General features: G+C 52.0%; 6 protein-coding genes across 6 annotated transcripts; 2 read left to right on the top strand and 4 right to left on the bottom strand.

Moving 5' to 3' along the window:
• Positions 1-74: 74 nt before the first annotated feature.
• On the bottom strand, positions 75-1,387 carry CC1G_07396 (GPI mannosyltransferase 2; the record flags this gene model as incomplete). The annotated part of the gene is made up of 2 exons (XM_001830429.1): positions 75-919; positions 967-1,387. The coding sequence occupies 2 exons, from the start codon at positions 1,385-1,387 to the stop codon at positions 75-77; spliced, it is 1,266 nt and encodes a 421-aa protein (XP_001830481.1).
• Positions 1,388-1,438: 51 nt separating this feature from the next.
• CC1G_07397 (hypothetical protein) lies at positions 1,439-3,198 on the top strand (the record flags this gene model as incomplete). Its single annotated transcript, XM_001830430.1, has 3 exons — positions 1,439-1,650; positions 1,706-2,795; positions 2,845-3,198. The coding sequence occupies 3 exons, from the start codon at positions 1,439-1,441 to the stop codon at positions 3,196-3,198; spliced, it is 1,656 nt and encodes a 551-aa protein (XP_001830482.1).
• Positions 3,199-3,379: 181 nt separating this feature from the next.
• Positions 3,380-4,495, bottom strand: CC1G_07398 (hypothetical protein; the record flags this gene model as incomplete). Its single annotated transcript, XM_001830431.1, has 1 exon — positions 3,380-4,495. The coding sequence occupies one exon, from the start codon at positions 4,493-4,495 to the stop codon at positions 3,380-3,382; it is 1,116 nt and encodes a 371-aa protein (XP_001830483.1).
• A 337-nt stretch (positions 4,496-4,832) lies between these two features.
• Positions 4,833-11,472, bottom strand: CC1G_07399 (hypothetical protein; the record flags this gene model as incomplete). The annotated part of the gene is made up of 26 exons (XM_001830432.2): positions 4,833-4,959; positions 5,022-5,070; positions 5,135-5,338; positions 5,402-5,437; positions 5,500-5,646; positions 5,720-6,178; positions 6,230-6,345; positions 6,398-6,752; positions 6,805-7,410; positions 7,465-7,657; positions 7,714-7,851; positions 7,903-7,985; positions 8,042-8,307; positions 8,358-9,486; positions 9,539-9,555; positions 9,606-9,694; positions 9,763-9,787; positions 9,841-9,938; positions 9,990-10,339; positions 10,396-10,673; positions 10,719-10,782; positions 10,833-10,883; positions 10,938-10,982; positions 11,032-11,104; positions 11,165-11,380; positions 11,452-11,472. The coding sequence occupies 26 exons, from the start codon at positions 11,470-11,472 to the stop codon at positions 4,833-4,835; spliced, it is 5,235 nt and encodes a 1,744-aa protein (XP_001830484.2).
• An 892-nt stretch (positions 11,473-12,364) lies between these two features.
• CC1G_07400 (chitin synthase 1) lies at positions 12,365-15,977 on the bottom strand (the record flags this gene model as incomplete). Its single annotated transcript, XM_001830433.2, has 4 exons — positions 12,365-13,067; positions 13,127-13,989; positions 14,041-14,276; positions 14,336-15,977. The coding sequence occupies 4 exons, from the start codon at positions 15,975-15,977 to the stop codon at positions 12,365-12,367; spliced, it is 3,444 nt and encodes a 1,147-aa protein (XP_001830485.2).
• A 208-nt stretch (positions 15,978-16,185) lies between these two features.
• On the top strand, positions 16,186-17,852 carry CC1G_14221 (hypothetical protein; the record flags this gene model as incomplete). Its single annotated transcript, XM_002911642.1, has 7 exons — positions 16,186-16,197; positions 16,250-16,313; positions 16,366-16,636; positions 16,687-17,045; positions 17,099-17,204; positions 17,253-17,342; positions 17,402-17,852. The coding sequence occupies 7 exons, from the start codon at positions 16,186-16,188 to the stop codon at positions 17,850-17,852; spliced, it is 1,353 nt and encodes a 450-aa protein (XP_002911688.1).
• Between the last annotated feature and the right edge of the window lie 114 nt (positions 17,853-17,966).

Consider the following 17,966-nt stretch of genomic DNA (forward strand, 5'->3'; position numbering starts at 1 on the left):
TGACATAGCCATTCTCTCTGACTTTGCCAAGCATCGAAGATGTCGTGAACTTGTCATTGACCGCGGCCATAAGTTTAGGCAGGAGGTAAGAAAGCGACCCATAGTACTATCGAAATCAGGCCCCAAATTGCGCTCCAGTATATCCACCACTTGGCATAGCGGGTTTTCGTTGCGGTAGTTCCAGGGGGAACATACCATAGCCATGCAGCAGCCCAATAGAGTGTGGGCATTGCCGCTGCTAGACGCAGTATGATTTGTGTATGGGACGCGAAGAGGAGGATCGAGGACGTGAACAGGGCGTGGATGACGTGCGGGGTGAGTGAGAGCGAAGTGAATGGGTTTGAAGTGGATTCATCCTTTTTCTTCACTATGTCTGGTTCTGCCTTCGACGCGTCCATGGGCTTACGATTGGATCGCGGGGCGGTTGAAGGGGCAGGTTTAGAAAAGAGTGTGGGAAGGACCTGGCGCAGGTGCCATACTCCAAATGTGAAGAGAAGGATTAGAGGAGGTGCACCGATGATAAAGTTTGGAAGCTGTTGGATAGTCCAATACTTGAACAGCCCGTTGTTCCAGTATTCTGCCTGGACGTGCGTGTATATCGAGGGTATGGGTTTGTTACACCAGTCTGGCGGCGTAAAGGTGACCGCGGTGCTCGAGGCGGGTGGAGGGATGCAGAAGGTATGGTAGCCGTGGTAGTTGTGCCCAATGAACGGTACGAAGACGAGTGCGGTGAGGAGTGCGGTGTAGATTGTCGAAAGGAGTAGCTTTAGGTTGATAGAGGGGTTGGAAAGGTAAGGCAGGACGAGCAGACCCCAGATTATGTATCCTGCTAGGAAGATGCCGTTCGAGCGGAAGGTGGTTGCTGCTGCAAACGAGAGTGCTGCAAGCAACCACTGCTTTCGTGCACAGAATAGCATTCCTGGAATGATGTTAGTTTTTGAATATATCATGAAATGGGTCGCGCACCTCGATAGGAAAAGTAGGTAAAGAAAGGTTCGTTGTAGGGCACGGCGAACAACGTTGCAGGGCTGCTTGGGAAGAGCGCCAGCACGGTCGCGATATGTGCCAGCTTCTCCGAGTTGAGGTGTATGAGCGATAACTCGTACAGTACGCGAAAAGAGTCGAGTGTGAGCAGGGATATGAGCAGGCTAACACCTTTGACCCCAAATTCCAGTCCCAAGAGCGCGTTGAATGCTCGTACGAGCAGCGCGATACCGGGTAAGAATGCCCATTGCTGTTCGAACTGGTAGCCGTTGTTGGCGATGGCGAGAAAGTGGATGGCGTCCCAGCGGACGAGGGGTGAAGAATTTGGTGTGACGAGAAGGGGAGATTTGTCGAAAAGGGGGACGAGGTTGGAGAGCGCGTCGAGGAGGACGGCGATGATCATGGGATTGGCAGAGTTCTGACGCGCGTGATTTAGGGTTGGTCTCTGACCACCATGTCCCCCAACAACAACCCAGTCGTCCTCTCAGATTTTGTAAACAGCGTGCCGTCGCCGCTGACATTTGCCCTCGTCAGTTTATCGGACAAAATTGCCCTGTTGAAGACAGTTCTCCAAGTCTTGAACTGGCGCTCAAACTCATGGTTTGATGGCTTCCTCGTTGTCGCTGCTTGGTGGGCGTTCTGCTGCTTCGCGGGCTCAGTCTTGAGGTGAGCGCGTTCCTTTTACTGCTATATTCTGTTTTGAAGTTTGTGATATGGATAGGTATTTTCTACCGGTACTGGTGGTCGGCCTTGTCGCGTACACCCGTAAACGCGGGGCACAACCGACGTCGAAACAGCCAGTTGTCACTGAAACCCTACTCCAGAACACGATTTCGGACTTGACCACACTGCCCATCCTCCTTCCGGATATATCTTCACCGGCTCTACTCGTCTCATCACTATCCCTGTCCACACTGGCACGCGCAGCAGCGGTACTGTACATCCCGTACCTCGCTCTGACGTACTATGTCCCACTGTACCTCATCTTCGCCATTGCGGGTACCGTTGTCTTGACATGGCGTGCGCCCTTCGCTATGGTTCTTAGGAAGATCGTATGGAGGAGTGCGTATGTCCGATGGACTGTATGGACAGCTTGGTCCTATGTTTCCGGCGTGCCCCTTCCGCCTAAAGCCATCTCACCTCAAACGCAACGGCTTGCTTCGACTACCGTTCAACCCGACGGAGATTCCTCGAAAGGAGAAGAAGGCAAGACACCAAATACGACCACAACCTCGCTAAGGTTCCTGTTCACCGTTTACGAGAACCAGAGGTGGTGGATGGGCCTGGACTGGACAGCAGCCTTGCTACCTGGCGAGAGGCCCTCGTGGTGCTCAGCTTCGCAAGCACCTTTATCGCCTCCTGGTGCATTCACTCTTCCGGAACCCACCACGACGTATATCCCCCACCCGAGCGATAGCACCAAGAAAATCAAGCGAACGGCGGAGTGGTATTGGGAAGAGCCAGAGTGGAGAGTGTTGGTGAAGAAGGAAGGGACGGCTTTGAGTAGGGTTGAGAGGCCTGTTCCGACTGAAGATCCCCAGGGCGAGGACGGAGCGGGAGGCGGAGGTAATAATACCAGCAGCCGACTTTTGAAGGCTGCGTCCAACCGATTTGCCAGCGGGAGCTCGAGTGCCGGTTCAATCCACAGGAGGGATTCGTCTGCTAGTCAGGCGAGCGGTGCAAGCGGAGGAGGGAGCCAAGATGTTGTAGAAGGTGCAGAGGAAGATACGGATAGCTATACGGATCCGGACGGGTGGGTGTACGGTGATAACAAGTGGGAGAACAAGAGCAATAAGGGCGGGATGAGCAAAGTACGTTTCTTCTGCCGTGCGTCTGGAGTTGAACTGACAGCATTTCCAGTACACTCGTTACCGACGCTGGACACGGGTTGCGGTCTTGACCGAGTTCACCCAGGTGGTTGATGCAGCACCGGAGAATACACCTGATAGACGCGCCAAACCGGTCAACAAGCCTCCTCCCATATCCTTGGACGGCGCCGCTACCGGTGCACTGAACTCTGTCGTTGCGGAACAACCTCAGGCCCCGGTGACTTCCACTTCATCCGAGCAACCCAAAACGCCTGTAAAGGTTTCCACACCCTCGACACCGAGTCGTGTCCCCACAGACAACCCACTGTCTCCTGGCGCGTCAGAGAGCCCGTTGAGGCAGAGATTGCGGATGGCGCTGAACAAGGGATCGGCTGGACTTTCTTGATACCGTACTTCGCAATTGCTCATATCAACCTTTTAGTTAGTACTCTAATGGCCAAGTGAAGCAGAAAGCAAATAAGATTGAGATAAAAATAATACAGGATACATGGGCTAATCGAACACGGGTATAAGTACACATGTTGTACATATTCAAATTCGTTCGTTTCATAGTGGTCGTTTGAGTTTTAGCTATCGTCGCTTAATTCACCTTCTTCCTTCTCCACTGGAGGAGATTCGGTGCTGTCGGTGATGTTAGTGTCAGGCTTGGTATCGGTCACCACTGGCGGGGCGACACTTTCTTGAGGCTGTGGTTCTTGGACCGGTTCGCTACTTGTTTGTTGTTCCTCCGTTTGTGTGCTGTTAACTTCTTCGACGATGCGGGCTGTGGGTGGAAGTGAAGAAGATGTGGTTACTGGGACAGTAGTGTTGTTGTCTGAGGAAGGTGTCTCGCTGATGTCACGACGCTTAGCGTTCGTTCTTGAGCGAGTGGTGCGAATAATGGGAGCCTCGAACGCGTCATTGTCCGATCCAGAGTTGCCACCGTGCATGGCGCTATCGCCATCGTGGTCGTCGTCAGCTGCAGCGCTGTGAGCGCCTCCACGAGGAGCCCGTGTGCGTTTCGCAGGATAAGTCGCGTCCGCGTCTTCAGGACTCTTCCGCTTCCTCTTCCCGCCAAATCTTCTCTTCTTCGGACTCGCCTTCTCTTTAGCCTCAGCGCCACTACCGCAGCTGGCTTTGTCTTTGATTTCCCTCGCTGCTACAGCTGCAATCGAGCTGATCCCTGGTACAGAGAGTTCGGCAGAGTCGGCACGCTGAATCAAAGGGTTGGACGCGGCCCGAATGATCCGACCAGACCGACTTCTTTGAATGGAGTTGACGCCTGATTCGGCGGCATTGGGACCTGCGGGAGAGATGGACGACGAGGATGCAGAGGGCGACGTTTCGACCTGGAGAATGGGGAGGCCGTAATTGGCTGCGTTGAGTGGGGGAAGGGAGAGGGCCAGGCGCCCGTTGGGGTGGTACAGAGGGAGGTTGGGGTCGTATAGGTTTGGTGGGTGGGGTCTGTACTGCAGGTGGTGAGAGTTTGTGGACAGTACCGACTGTTTGGGAGGCGTTGGGGAACTGCTGGAGGTGGATGACGACGAGGACGGGGAAGAGACGGATCGGCGGGGGAAGGGCTGGATAAAAGGACCAAAGTTTGGGCCTGAGGGTGACTTGTAGGTGATCAATGGCTTTCGACGGATTGTGCTCGTGGTGGGTCTGAGGGCGTCGGGCTGGATTGTGGTGGCTATCGCGGTCATGGTGATATAAGTTTGTCGAATCTGTATGTATTCAAAGGTCCTTAGTGAACTTTGGCCAAAAGTAGTTGTGGGACAGACATTGGTTGTGGGACAAAGAGTATGGTCTTTTGCATAGGAGAGTCAAGTTGTTCCCGTTGAGATTTTGTGTTGTTTGCAGTTTGGAAGCGAGACCTTTTCGACAGGTCCAATTAATGCAAACAGCAATTACTATCGCCAACAAAATCCCACGCATCATGTAAAGTTGCCGTCAAGTCGCCGAAACCTTAATTTCGCTTCATACAACTACCCCGCACCCCGGGAAAAGAATATCGTTTACTATATCCTAGTTCCTCGATAGCTACTTGGATAACAGATTGGCAAGGCTAATCAAGTGTCGCTCGCAAATGGCTGAAAAGTAAAACTCGTGCTCAGAGTTGTGCGGTTGCACCAGGTTGTGTGCAATCTCGTGTGCTAATGTGAAGTACCTGGGTCGGGGAAACGTGCTTTAGATATTCCTCCCATGAGATCAACGCGTGGAACCACGTACCAAGATATATACGCGGAATTCAGCTGTCCTGCACGAACTTCTGCATCATCTACAAGTAGGGTGTTCCGTTATCAGCACCGGTGGTGACGGGTGTGGTAAAGCCAACCACTTACGCCATGCCTCAAAGTACCTAAAGTTCATGAATAAACTCGAGTTGCGGTTGAACGCGATAAGTCCCCCGTGCATGTCGTAAAAGATGTGCAGCGATTGTTCGGGCAGGTTGTAGATCTGAGACAGCGGCAGCAAGATGTGGATGAATCGGCATAGCGCTTCGTAGTTGTCCTTTAGGAAGCTCTTTGAAATCTGTGGAGGGACATCTGTGTGCCATCGAGGTCGCGTGGATTAGAGAGATTTCAAGATAATCCGGGACACCGACGTACCTTGCGAGATGAAGATCTTGACATTGCCAATTTCACCTAAATATCGGTTATGACGTCATCAGAATTGAGTGAATGAATCCACTCGTTGTCCTACGAACCTAGAGAAACAAGATGTTGGTTGTGTCCAGAAGCATCGCAATAGCTGTCGTTCAACGATTCTTTGACCTGTTCCATGTGCTCTCGGTTCCTAACGAGGCTCTGCGATTCTGGCCTACAGGCCCTGATCGCCATGTCGATGTTCGCAGCTGCAATCAAGAAGTAAGGAACCGCACTCCCAGGACATCTCGTTGATCGAAGGAAAGAAGAAGGATCACGTACAGATGCGATCTTGAGGTGTAGCGCTTGGTTTAATACCAGATCGAGCTGAAGGAGAAGGTGAATGAGCGGGAGGGGGAGGAGGTGTCAACTCGTTCCCTCTGGGAGCCGGACTTTCTGACCTCCGAGCAGACGAGGAGGTTCCAGCTATATTCCCCAGTTTTTCTCGAAGACTTTGGAAGGCACCGAATGCTCCTCCGCCTGGCATAGTGGGAGGTCCACCGATGGGCGCTCTGCTACCCTTGTCATCCGACGAGCCGGCTGGAGGAGGCACCGCACCGGGTTTGGGAGGAATTGGCGGGGGTGCCGGTGGAGGCACTTTGGAAGGTGGCGGTGGTGGGGCACTTTGTAAACTTTGCTTCTCGTTGGGGTATTCTTCCGTCCGTGGCGGAGGTGGCGGCGGAGGAGGGGCAGCGAGTTGGGCTTCTCTCGCGATTCGCTGCTGCTTGAGAATTCGGTCGACTATGGTGAGGATAAGCAAAAGTGCGCATCGCGAAGTTGATTTCTTCATACCGTTGTATCCTCTCCGCTTCAAAGAGCCCAGGTCAGTGCTGAGGATAGTCATGAACAACAGTGCATCATTGGTCTTCGGAGCATCGAACAACAGCTTGTTCATCGCCAAAGCCACCCTGAGGGTTATCGGTCAGCGTCATTTCGTTCCAAATCTCAAGTCGCACCCACTCGTAGTGATCAACCGCCGTATTCCCAGCAATCCACAACTGGATCGAGCCCGACTCACGTCTGGCCACAGCAGACGCCTCACTTCGATGCTCCCTCACCAACGTCCCCAATCTCAACGTCTTGATAATCGACAGCGTCCCAAAGGCACGTACGATAAAGTTGTTGGGTGCTGCAAGCCAGGTGAGAGACACTTTGGGTCTGGTGTGGGTGTGTTCATGGAGGAAGAGCGGAAGACGCTCGAGGACGAGGCTCCGGATCGCTGCAGCTTGTTTGTGATTGGGTATTTCTTTTGAGATGCGATGCTCTTCTCGGACAAGGGAGCTTAGTTTGTGCGAGCCTAGATGGATGTAGAAGCCTGAAACGCGAAGGTAAGTTTAGGCATACAGGTTCGCAGAGGATGGAGCTACCTTCGAGGATATCCTCCTGTGGGGCCGTCCACAAATCCTCACCAAACACTTGATACGCAGCTGTATCATCCACGACCACAATCTGGTCACCTTTCTTCAAATCATAACTAATGTCCCATTCTTCCTCTTCCAGATCCTTGGACTCCTTCTTAGAGGATTTGGCTTTACGCTGCATGGCTAGGAGAATGGGGTTGCGTTTCATCCGAGCAATGGTCGTGTCTGAGATCATGCGAACGTTGACTGCCATGTTGCGAAGTTCCGAAAGGTATCTGGTAGGCTGTTGGCAGGCATCGCAAGGGATGAGGAAAGGTACGTACTGCTCAGGCCCCTCGCACAATTGGTAGAATCGACGGGGATCATCGAGTAAGATTTTGGCAATCTCGTCGAGATTTGGTTCTTGCCGTGCACCACACGCCATCAGAAAAGCGTTCGCAGCACTCCCAAAGTTGACGAATGTGAACAGTTTGGAGTGGATTGCGTCTGTGTTGGCTTTCAGATAACATTGAGAAGGTGGTAGTCGACGAATGATGGTCTGTCCCTTCTCTTGCGCTTTGACGGGAACGAAGTGCATTTGTGACAATAGGGCTTTGTGGTTGTTGCTCAAATCTACGGGCGGTCAGTATGGGACGGTGTAGCCAATGGATGAACACAAAGACAGACCATTCAAGCGAGTGGCAACGATGGAGAACATCTTGGCGGCCTCTTCTTCGTCGGACGGAGGGCGCTTCTGGAACAACTCGTACAATTGCGCTGATGATGGATGTTCTTTGACCTGTAGCTTGATTGACTCGGATTGGAAAGAGGGGTGGAGGACTGTGAAACCTAGTTCTCCCCATATGCGACTTGCGAAGACCTATGGCGGCCATGATTGTCAATTGGGGAGGCTACCGAAAATGGCACGACTATTACCTCTTTCGGAGTTCCCAGCAGGCTTTCTGTGCCCCTAATTGCAGGGAGATAAGCTACGCTGGCGAAACGGGCAGAGCTATAATCCTGGTATTTGTTGCTGATGTTGTCCAAGAGGTATCTCAACGCAGTCGTTCGGACCTACACATGGAGTCAGAATGCAAATAGGACATTGGGAAGGCGAGTACCAACCTCGACATCATCGGATGCGCATAGTTGAATCAGCGTCTCTAGACTGGGGTGCTGCTGAAGGCCAATCTTGTGTAGGAACTTCGCTGGAGAGGGGGGTGAGAATGGCAACTAAAGTCGTATTCTAAAGGTCGACACACACCTTCTGCCGAGTTACTTCTCCACCTGACTGTTTGTCCCCAATCAAGGACCGGCAACTTCAGCTTACGGAAGGTTTCCGAAGGTTCATAGAGGTCTCGAGCGCAGTAACGGAACGGCCGTCCCTCTGGATCAGTTCCTGTCTCTCCTTCCTTGGCAAATGCCTTTGTCGCTCTCAGCATTTTCTTCTCTTCCTCTGTTAGAGTGGATTCTACGGAGACAAGGTACTTGATCAGTTCGGGAATCGTCCATTGATTGGTCTTGACCATGCTAGACTTGTATTAGTATGCGATCGGGGATATGCAGGTGGGTCGACCCACCGAGTGAAGATAACTTGTAGCTCGACGTGCTTGCGCAGGCCCAAGTCTTGCAACAGTTTCTCCACTGCCCCGCGGACAACGTTACCTGAAGGAAAGGTGACGATAGGCAGATCCGGGAACATATTGACGTTTGGGAAGTAGGTATCCGCCGGCATCTTCATCCCAAGATTGGTTGGGATACACGCCTTTGTCGCGAGTACCTTGTGAATGGCTAGTTTACTTGTTGCTGATATCGACGGCCATGCGCGGGCAAGGACACCGAGAACGCGCTCCGACCACTGTGGTGACAACGTGATGTCGTGTTGCTCAGAGCCTGCTTTGCCGATTAGGGAACATAGGTGCGTTAACCAATCCTGAACGGTGAGCTCGCTCCAGGGAAACGCCGAGCGAAGGGAGTCCGGATTGAATTCTTTGCTGACTTGGAGCGGGAGGACATGCTCCGGAAGAGGTCCTTCTGTCGGTAAGATCGTCTTTGTCCCGACAAAGGTGCGTATCGAGGACAGCGGAACGAATTTCTCGTCTTCCGGACGTTCCCCTGTGATGCGAAGGACAGCGGCTTGAATTAGCTGCCGTTGGAAGGAAGCCATCGTCTCCGGACTCTTCTGCCAGGCGCTGGCACTATCGACGCTCTTGATCCACCACTTCATGAAAGTGACCATTTCGTCCTTGGGTAATGGGCGAGCTTTAAGCTCCGTTAGGATGTCGTTGAACACGGTGGGTTTAAGTAGACTGCGGGACTGAAGGGTAGTGATCATTTGAGCCGAGTCGGTGGTTACTAGATCTGGGAGAACCGGGAGTTCCTTCATGAACCCTGCGAGAGATTCATCCCTCATGCGAACTTCCGTGGATGATCGGACACCCCGAGAAGAGATGATAGGGAAGCGTGCTAAAGAAGTGAAAAACCCTTCTTCGAGGAGTTGGGAAACATCGGGTGAAGGTGTAGATTGGTGGAAGGTGAAGAATTTAAGAGCGTGTACGGCGCGTCGCGTTAGCGACTCCTGGATTTCAGAGGGCGGCGGAGAAGTAGGAGTTTGATTTTTGTCCCATATTGATTGGATTTCGCTCAGTTCATGTTCGTATGCGGTACGAGCGAGAACGCCTCCGACGCCGAGTAACTCTTTGTTCCAAACTAGAGGAGAGCATTGATTGAAGGTGTGAGGTATAGTAGCCTAGGGACATACCAGCAATATTTCGATCCCTAGACAGTGTTCATCAGCGGCCGCGAACATACATACTGTTGTAACTCACATAAAGTCAATTGCTTCTCGCTCAACAGTGGGAATGAATCGCGCGGCCATATGTCCGCCAATACCCGTCGTTTGCGCAGTAGCGTGTCCCTGCGATACATGTAAGTCTATCGGCCATTGGGAGACCGAGATAGGGAGACCGAGATAGAGATACGCACGATAAAGACACGCGTAGTTCCCAAGCTAGAGGAGCATGTTAGACTTCGTGAATTGGACGTTTTCCAACGGCAGCGTACCCTTCCAAGTCTGCACGTAGTCCCTGAAATATACTGCCCGTGGAACTCGGGTACTTCTTATCCTCTTCAATACTGGCCTCGTAATCTGCCTGACCCGTCTAATTATGACCATGAGCGTGCTGTCTTGACTGTTCAACCTCTAGACCCACATAGATCAAGTCGTACCGCATCTTCGAAGGTGGATTCTTCTTTGTTGACCTAACCAGTTCTGCAGTCATCTTCTTATCCAACCTCACATTCACATCTGCCGTAAAGATGGACAATGAGATACTTGTGCTATTAATCTCCAAGAGGTCGGACTTCTTGGGTTCTTCTTCTACGGGAGGTGGAAGAGGCGTGGACGCAGGCTTGGGCGTCGAGGAACCAGAAAATGACGAGAAGATGGACGAAAAGAATCCTGTGACTGGTTTGGAGATCTTTGGGACTGATAAGATGGGCCTTTTGCGCTCAGAACCTGCGGAATAAACCCATTTCATGACGTCTGCACGGATATGAAGTGCTGCAGAGGGATGCCAATCAGGGGTGGTTCGGGATTATACATAACCACAAACGTACCAGTCGACCGTACGCCGGTGACAGTCATCGTTCCGTTCGTCGTCCTCGTCCTGAGGCCGTAAGGAACAGCGATCGCTTTCGATTCTCCAACGGTCTTCTCTAATGTTGCGAGGCATTTGTCGTCTAGAAACACGCTGATCTTACGGAGCGAGGACATGAAGGTTATGGAGGAGCACAGGAAGCGAATAAAGTCGAATGGAGGTGGAAGGGTAGCTGGTTCTCTTAACGGCATTTCAAACGTCGTCCACACTGAGCGCTTGTCTTCAGGAAGAGATCCCCTGCGTGCGTAGAGCTAAAGCATGGTATAGTCAGGGTTAATTTACACTCGCGAGATGCATGTACTTGCCTGATCCTTCTTGTCTTTCCAGTAGAAAGCCATCCATTGGTCTAGGTGATCCATGAGCCTCTAAACTGTGGTAAGATTGAGGGAAAGGTACCTCCGGAAGTGACGAAAGGGTCATCGGTGACTGAAAACAGACTGTAGAAACCTGTCACGAGGGAATGAGAATGACCCAATAGACAACAAATCAAGGCGAGCTCACCGACACCGAATGCGCCAATCTTCTCTTCGTCAGGGTTTCCCTCAGCTAAACGAGGCTGTCAGAATCTGGGTGATGAAAGTGACAAGAGACACACCAATCTTCTTCAAACGGTTCCAATCCTCGTCTCTGAACAAAATACCGTTATTCTTAAACGTCCAGCGTTGAACCTATGCACGCATCCTGTCATGATCATGCATTCCAAGCAGGCAAAGAAAACGACATCTTACCAAGATGCTCTTCAGATCCTTCAGCTCCCCTTCTGGCGTCTCCAACGGCACACTCCCATCCGTGTCGAAGTGGATTTCGACGGCCTCCGACCGGGCATCATCTGAATTCTGGAGTAGTTCACGGAAGACGGTGAATTCACCGCTGTATCGGGCGAGGACTTTGTCGATTAAGGCTCGTTGGTTGACCTCGACTGTTTCGTCATAGCCGGTGTCCCACTGTCGTCGTGGGGAGAGACAGGGCGGGGAGTCATCAGGGTAGGCGGCGTTGGGGAGAGGTGGGCACGCACCAAGGCATCCTTCGTGGACATTAATCTAGCGTGTGTTTAGGTTGTAGATTGTGTATATGCAGTCCCCTGAGGAAATACAAGTGGACAGTCGTTGGTGATGATGGTCGAGAGTCAAGCTGTAATTAACGCCGGCTCGATACGCAACGACCGTGCCGCCCATGGCTGGCAGCTAAATATAGATTTCCCCATACTTGACTCAGCAGTGAACAGAAACCCAGAATATATATATTGTTGTCACAGTAAAAGACTATACTCCTTGTAAGGAACAGTAATAAAGAACAACAGGTCGATGATTAACTTAGGGAGAGTGAGGTGGTTGGAATATAGAACAAGTATGCGTTTGGGGGAATTGCAAGAAAGGAGAACCTTAGTGAGAAAAGCGGAGGAGAGGAAAGGAAGATGTGTTGTTTGATAGATACTATGTTGTGACAGGACTAAATGACATGAGGGGGAAAGAAATTCAACCGAAACCAAAGCGAGGTACTACTATGCAAGGGCGGGGAAGATGAAACCAAAAGATCCATAACAAACCCAACCAACAGTCCGATGGTGTCGTCCCTCCAGCCCAGCCCAACCATCCTTCGAAGAGCAGCAGCAAGGGAACGAACGGGACGGAGGACGACATCCAAGGCTGTTCTAATGAGTAGTAAGGAGAGAAAGAGAGCGCACACACCGCGAGGTGGGGGTATTATAGATATATACTAGGTACCTAGAGAAAAGAGAGAAAATGGTTCCACAGGTCAATCCATCATGACGAAAATTATAAACATTGTGCTGCGACGCAGAAAGGGATGAACAACGAATGCGTGAAATGGGGCGTGACGGGTATACCAAAAAAGGGGCTATATACTTGTTATGACTGGGGAAGCAATAAGCGGTATAGGTTGGATATTATCGCAATCGGGAAGAATGATTAAAATTTCGTTGACGGATCGAGGGGACCTAAAGGACCATATCTCTGTTGTTGCGGTGGGCCACGGCCAGGTGGTCCTCGCGGTGGGCTCCAGTTGGATGAGTCGTTGGGGAGGGTCATGGCGGGTGTCGTAGGGGAGAGGGCGCTAGGCGTTTGTGGCTGCCCAGGCGAGCCTGCACGGTTCAGTGGTACGTATCCGTTGCCGCCACCTGCGGGAGGTATTGGTGACGTACCATCGGATAGTTGGTACCGCATCACTGACGCGGGAGGTGTGGGTCGGTCATCAAACCCTGACTCTAACATAGCCTCAAGTTCAGAAGCGTCCACTGTCTTTGCCGAATCCAGTTCGTTTTTATGAGGGGTGAAGAGCGCCACCGGTGGTGGAGGGAATTGGGCATTGTTTTCGTTGTATCCGCCGATTTGCGAACCCCAGTGGTCGTCGTCGGACGAGTTGACGGAGAAGGTGTCGCTGCTGTCGCCGTATTGACTGCGTGTATCTGGTGCAACGAGGTATTCGCCACGCTCGCCTCCAGTGAAAAGACCACCAGGGTGAGACCGTTCGAGATCTCTGCGTCGTCGCTCTTCTCGCTTGATCTTGCGTAGCCGTGAACGCTCCCAGTCTTCCCATCTTCGCATTGGGACGGCAGAAGCAACTCCACCACCATCTCCATGTCCAGTATCTTTCCCTTCACCTTCTACCTTTCTGTTGACGCGCACAAGTTAGTTTTTAACCGCGAAAAGTAGCAAAGATATCTGACAAACCTCGTTTCACCCCATGAAAAGTCGTCGAAATGCCAGAACGCATAAAGAGGGAGAACAAAGTTCCAAACAGGTAGAGCAAACAGGTAGATCAACATCCAGAAGACGTAGATGACTTTGCGAGTGGTGATGAGGATAAGGATGGCGGGGAGACCCAAGACGGAAACGAGGAGGAGTAGCGGGATTGCTTGTTCAAAGTTCTTTGGAGGGTTGAGGGCCGAGGCGATGACTAGCGAGTATGTGAGGGCGATAGCAATGGGGAGGACAACAGTGCCCAAAAGATCCATGAAAACGACGAATTGCATACTGAAACAGAACGTTCCGCACAGATTGCGAACGAGGACGAGCTCCATCAAGTTGTGAATGGTGGAGTTGATCCATCGGCGACGCTGTGAAAGGAGAATGGGGAAGGTATCCGGAACGATGGTGCGACACTTGGCTTGGGGCAGGAACATCATCTTCCTGTTAGGGAACGTTCGGAGGAGGATGGTCGTCAGGAATCGATCTTCACCAAGGAGAAGTAAGTTCTTTTGGTGGAGGGTGATGACTTCCGACTGGCTGTATTCCTTGACGATTTCAGGTTTGATGATGAGAGGAACCCAATCATCTCCCGACGCTTTACGTGCCTTCAAACGGAACATGGAGAAGCAACCTGGAAGACAGGACACACCACCAAAGACGGATTCGAAGGCCTTTGCGAGATGATGGGAAATGAAGTATTCGAAAACCTGAATTGCAGTTACCCAAGACTGCCGCTTGTTCGCAATACGGGTTTCGCCACAGACACCCATAATCATCTGGTCATGGTGCATACAATTGACCAGGTAACCGAGGGAATCGGGGAAGACCTTGGTGTCGGCATCCACCTATTGAAAGTTGAATTTAAACTCGATGAAAAAAGAAGACGCCACACTCACCATGAGACAGACTTCGAAGAAGTCGGGAGTAACGCCCATTAGCACGTGGATCTTTCGGAAGAGGTCGAAATCGAGGGGAGTCATGCGGTCGTTATATGTAACACGAGAGAAGAAATTCATTAGGATGAGTTGACTGTCGCGCTTGCCACGGTTTCCGGGCTTCTTGTCATGAAGGGCCTCTTGTTCGGTACCACATTTGACAACGATGACAGTAGGCGTTCGGCGACCAGCGACAGCTACGGAGAAAGAGAAAACTTTCAGCAACAACAATGGAAGGGACGATTAAGGCACTTACTGTAATGTCCAGCATACACCATCGCTCTATTGTTTGCCTTGGCGCCTGAGCCGACAGCCCCATAAGCCATGGGAATCGGGTTTCCGAACCGAGGATCCGCCTCGAGCAAGCTAACACAAATATCTGGTGTGCTCCGCTTTTCACCAGCGCCAGTGATCATTCCATCGGCGACGACGAAGAGAAGTTTTCGAGCGTCGGAATAGGTGGTGGAGGAGATGGAATCGAGGGTTGTTCGCAAGGACTCTTCGCCTTCGGAGTAACAAGTGACAAGACAGACCGCAAACAACTCGGCCCCTATTTGGGTTAAGCTCATTACGGGTGAAAGGCCATCATTGTTGGTGAGAGTTGCGCTCGAGGCTGACGATGCGATGGAACGTGGTACACCTGCTTTGGGGTTGCCTGGCTTGCTAAGTTTCTTGGGATTGGCCCAGGGGGCTGTGCCATTTTTGTTGTCGACAGAAACGTTCGCGCCCTCGGGCATTACCGCAGGACTGATTGCAGACCTGTTCAGTTCCTGACTTGTGGGAGGCCCCGCAAGGCGCGATGACATGAACCAGTTGAACACGCAGGCCATGGCGAAGCGAACCAACACCAAGGCGAGAATGACGATGAGACCGGCGTAGAGCATGAGACTTGACGCGAAGCAACCGGGGGTGATCTTGTCGATGTTTCCGGCGAGATATCGCTGCTTCATGCAAGGGATGACGGACTTGAGATCTTCCCGACTTGTGAACAGGCGAGTTGCATCCCTTCCGCTATCTATCCGTGCCATGACGGTGCGAATGGCCTTATCGACGTTGTCTCCAGGAATGGGGCGGGTGTGAATCGAAAGGTAGGGCGTGAGGTTGAGAACAGCGCCGTCGAGGACCATGTAGTTCCGGAGTCCAGCGACCTGATCCCAGTCGTATCCAGCGAGTTGGTTTGTGTTGCGCAAGGAAAACTGCTGGAATGTGCTATTTGCAGCGATGGATGGGAGAAGACATGGGTTTGCGGAGGAGCAGGGTTCTTCCGTGGCGATTCGATAAGGGAGGCCCTGACAGAGGGAGAAGAGGGAAGCTGTCCTGGAAAACAGGGGGGTGATGTCCTGGCCGTTACTTTGAGCTGCGAGGGCTCTAAAATCGACGTCGGGAGCTGGCGTTGAGTCGGTTACGTTGAACATTTGACCCAGGATTCCGAGGGTGTTTGGAGCGCTGCCCACTCTGATAAAGTGGCGGTCTGACTCGCCAGAGGCAGGGCAGAGGACCTTTTGAAAGCCCACTGTAGCAAAGCCTACGCAACCGCACAGGACGGCTATTATGAAGCAGAGAGATATTTTTTCTCTCCAAGCCTGCCTAACCTGGGCGTCCTTGAGGCCACCGAGTGAGCTGAGCAAGAAATCGGGTGCCCAAAATGTGATGATGCGGGAAGCTATTCGCCATGCCTGAGAGCCAGGGTAGGCTTGTGGGTCTGGCTGGGCGCCTGCTGGAGTTGGTAGAGAGACTTGAGCCGGTGTGATGAGTGGTACTGGCGCAACGCTCCGCTCTGGCCTCGTCAACGTCTTCGCCCTCTTGATCGTGGCACCTGTTCGTGGAGGCTGGCGAGCTGTGCTGGTGGGTATTGGGACGTCTTGAAAGTCATAGTTGTTCTGGAAACGAAGGGCCATGGATGTAAAGGAATGTCTGGAAAAGGCCTTAGCCTTTTATGAGCGAGACCAGGCTTGCTTGAGTCTGCTACGAGAAGAGGTCGCTTTGAGCGCTGTGTTGCTGCACCTCATCATCTTCAATTCCCGTCGTGAAGGCTGCCCTGGGATAATTCACGTGACTTGCTTCCCATCACTCTCCGTTTCCAGGCCACACCGCTTTCATCATGACATGAACCATCAGGTACTCTAGTATTTACCCTTCTTATATTCCATCCATTCTTGACACAAATCAGCTTGCAGCACTCGCTTCCCAGCATCATCACAGCGACTACAACCGTCTTAGATTCGGTCTAAACGGTGAGCAGGCACCAATTTCCCCACAAATTGGCTCTAAGCGCCCTCCTGCCAGGTGCCCCAAATAAATACCTGCCTTTGTCACTTTCTTTCCCAACACATTTCCATGAGCTCTCCCTGCGCCAGACACAGGCCGCGGATACACAGACGGTCTGGCTGCTAGCTTCCGACTCCCCAGCCCATCCCACTCGGTTGCTTACACCCTCTGGCGCCGATGTCCTCTCCCTCGATCTCCATGATGATCTCCGTGCTGCCATGGACGAGCCTCTGGCGTCTTTAGCGCCCGCCCGCCTTCTCGTAAAGACTTCCATGTCTCATCCGATAAAGTGGGTTCTCCTCCCATCTCCACTCGCCCAAGTCGCTCAACCTCACGCAGCATTACATGCCTGATCCCCCCTGAGCTCCTGTCTGTCCTCAGTGCCCGCGCCACAGTCATTTGTGACTCATCCCCAACATTGCTGCACCTCCCTGAGAAGCTCTTCATTCATAATTTGATCGTATCACACTCCCTCATGCTGACCGACGCGACTAACCGAGCACTGCATGTGGCATTGGAGACCGCCCTCTCCTCTTCCCTTCCCCAGCATGAACCTGATCATAAACCACCTTCTTCGTCGATCTCTGTCTCCCTTTCGTTGCAGCTCCCGCTGTCGATCACCCCTTCTGTGGAGCCCTCCCCTGAGAAACAGCAGCTGATCGGAAATTTGTTCATGTCCTCGTGCCCTGGCAAGAAAGGTGAGCATTGACATTGATATCACCAAGACTTTTGAAAAATTGACGTGGAACAGTCAGATTAAATGATGCTTCGTCGAATACCGGTCGAAGTGCCGTATGTCGGGACCTTGATATGGACCTTGCCCGTTTCAAGGAGCAAGGCATTGGATGCATCATTTGGTGAGAGCCTGCCCTTTTTGGACCTTCCCTTTATTGACATGTCTTCAGTTGTCTGGATGACCTCGAACTTGAGTTTCTTGGTGCACCCTGGCCTCAATACGTCAAAGCTGCTCAGCGTATCGGAATCGACGTCCTACGGTGAGCAGCTTCCCGCCCAATAGCCTACCCGCTGAATGTCGACCATGCACCTGATTTAGGTTACCTATTCCAGAAGGCCTTCCACCTCGCTCACCTGAATACCTTGATACCCATTTGACTCGGATCTTGAACGATTACACTCTGAAAGGCACGTCTGTGCTTGTTCACTGCCGAGGTGGTGTTGGACGAGCGGGTGTTATTGCCTGTTCGTGGCTCATCAAACTCGGTATATGCGGGTGGGTGAAGGACCCTCCTACAGCATTGACGCCGTTCTCAGGCGGTGACAACGTCAACTCGACAACGGCTAAGAAACCCGCACCCAAGGCAATGGGTGCGCAAAAGTCGCAGTTTGCGGCTACGTTGGAGTTTGTGGATACCGTGATTAGGTATGTGCGGAGGAGACGGAGTCCGAAAGCGGTCGAGACGTTTGAACAAGTCCGCTTTTTAATGCAGTATGTCGATTATTTGAAGGATAAGGCTGGGAGGGCCGAGTCTTGTGCTCTTTCCTAGTAATCTGGCTGTGATCTTCTTTTTACTGTTATGACTAGTTATGACTCTGTTTTCCTGGTTATCTTTGTTGTCGTTATGGCCCTGCTGTTGTACTTTTTGTGTATCTATCTGTAA

This window comes from Coprinopsis cinerea, assembly GCF_000182895.1.
Source record: "Coprinopsis cinerea okayama7#130 chromosome 3 map unlocalized cont3.3, whole genome shotgun sequence".
NCBI lineage: Eukaryota > Fungi > Basidiomycota > Agaricomycetes > Agaricales > Psathyrellaceae > Coprinopsis > Coprinopsis cinerea.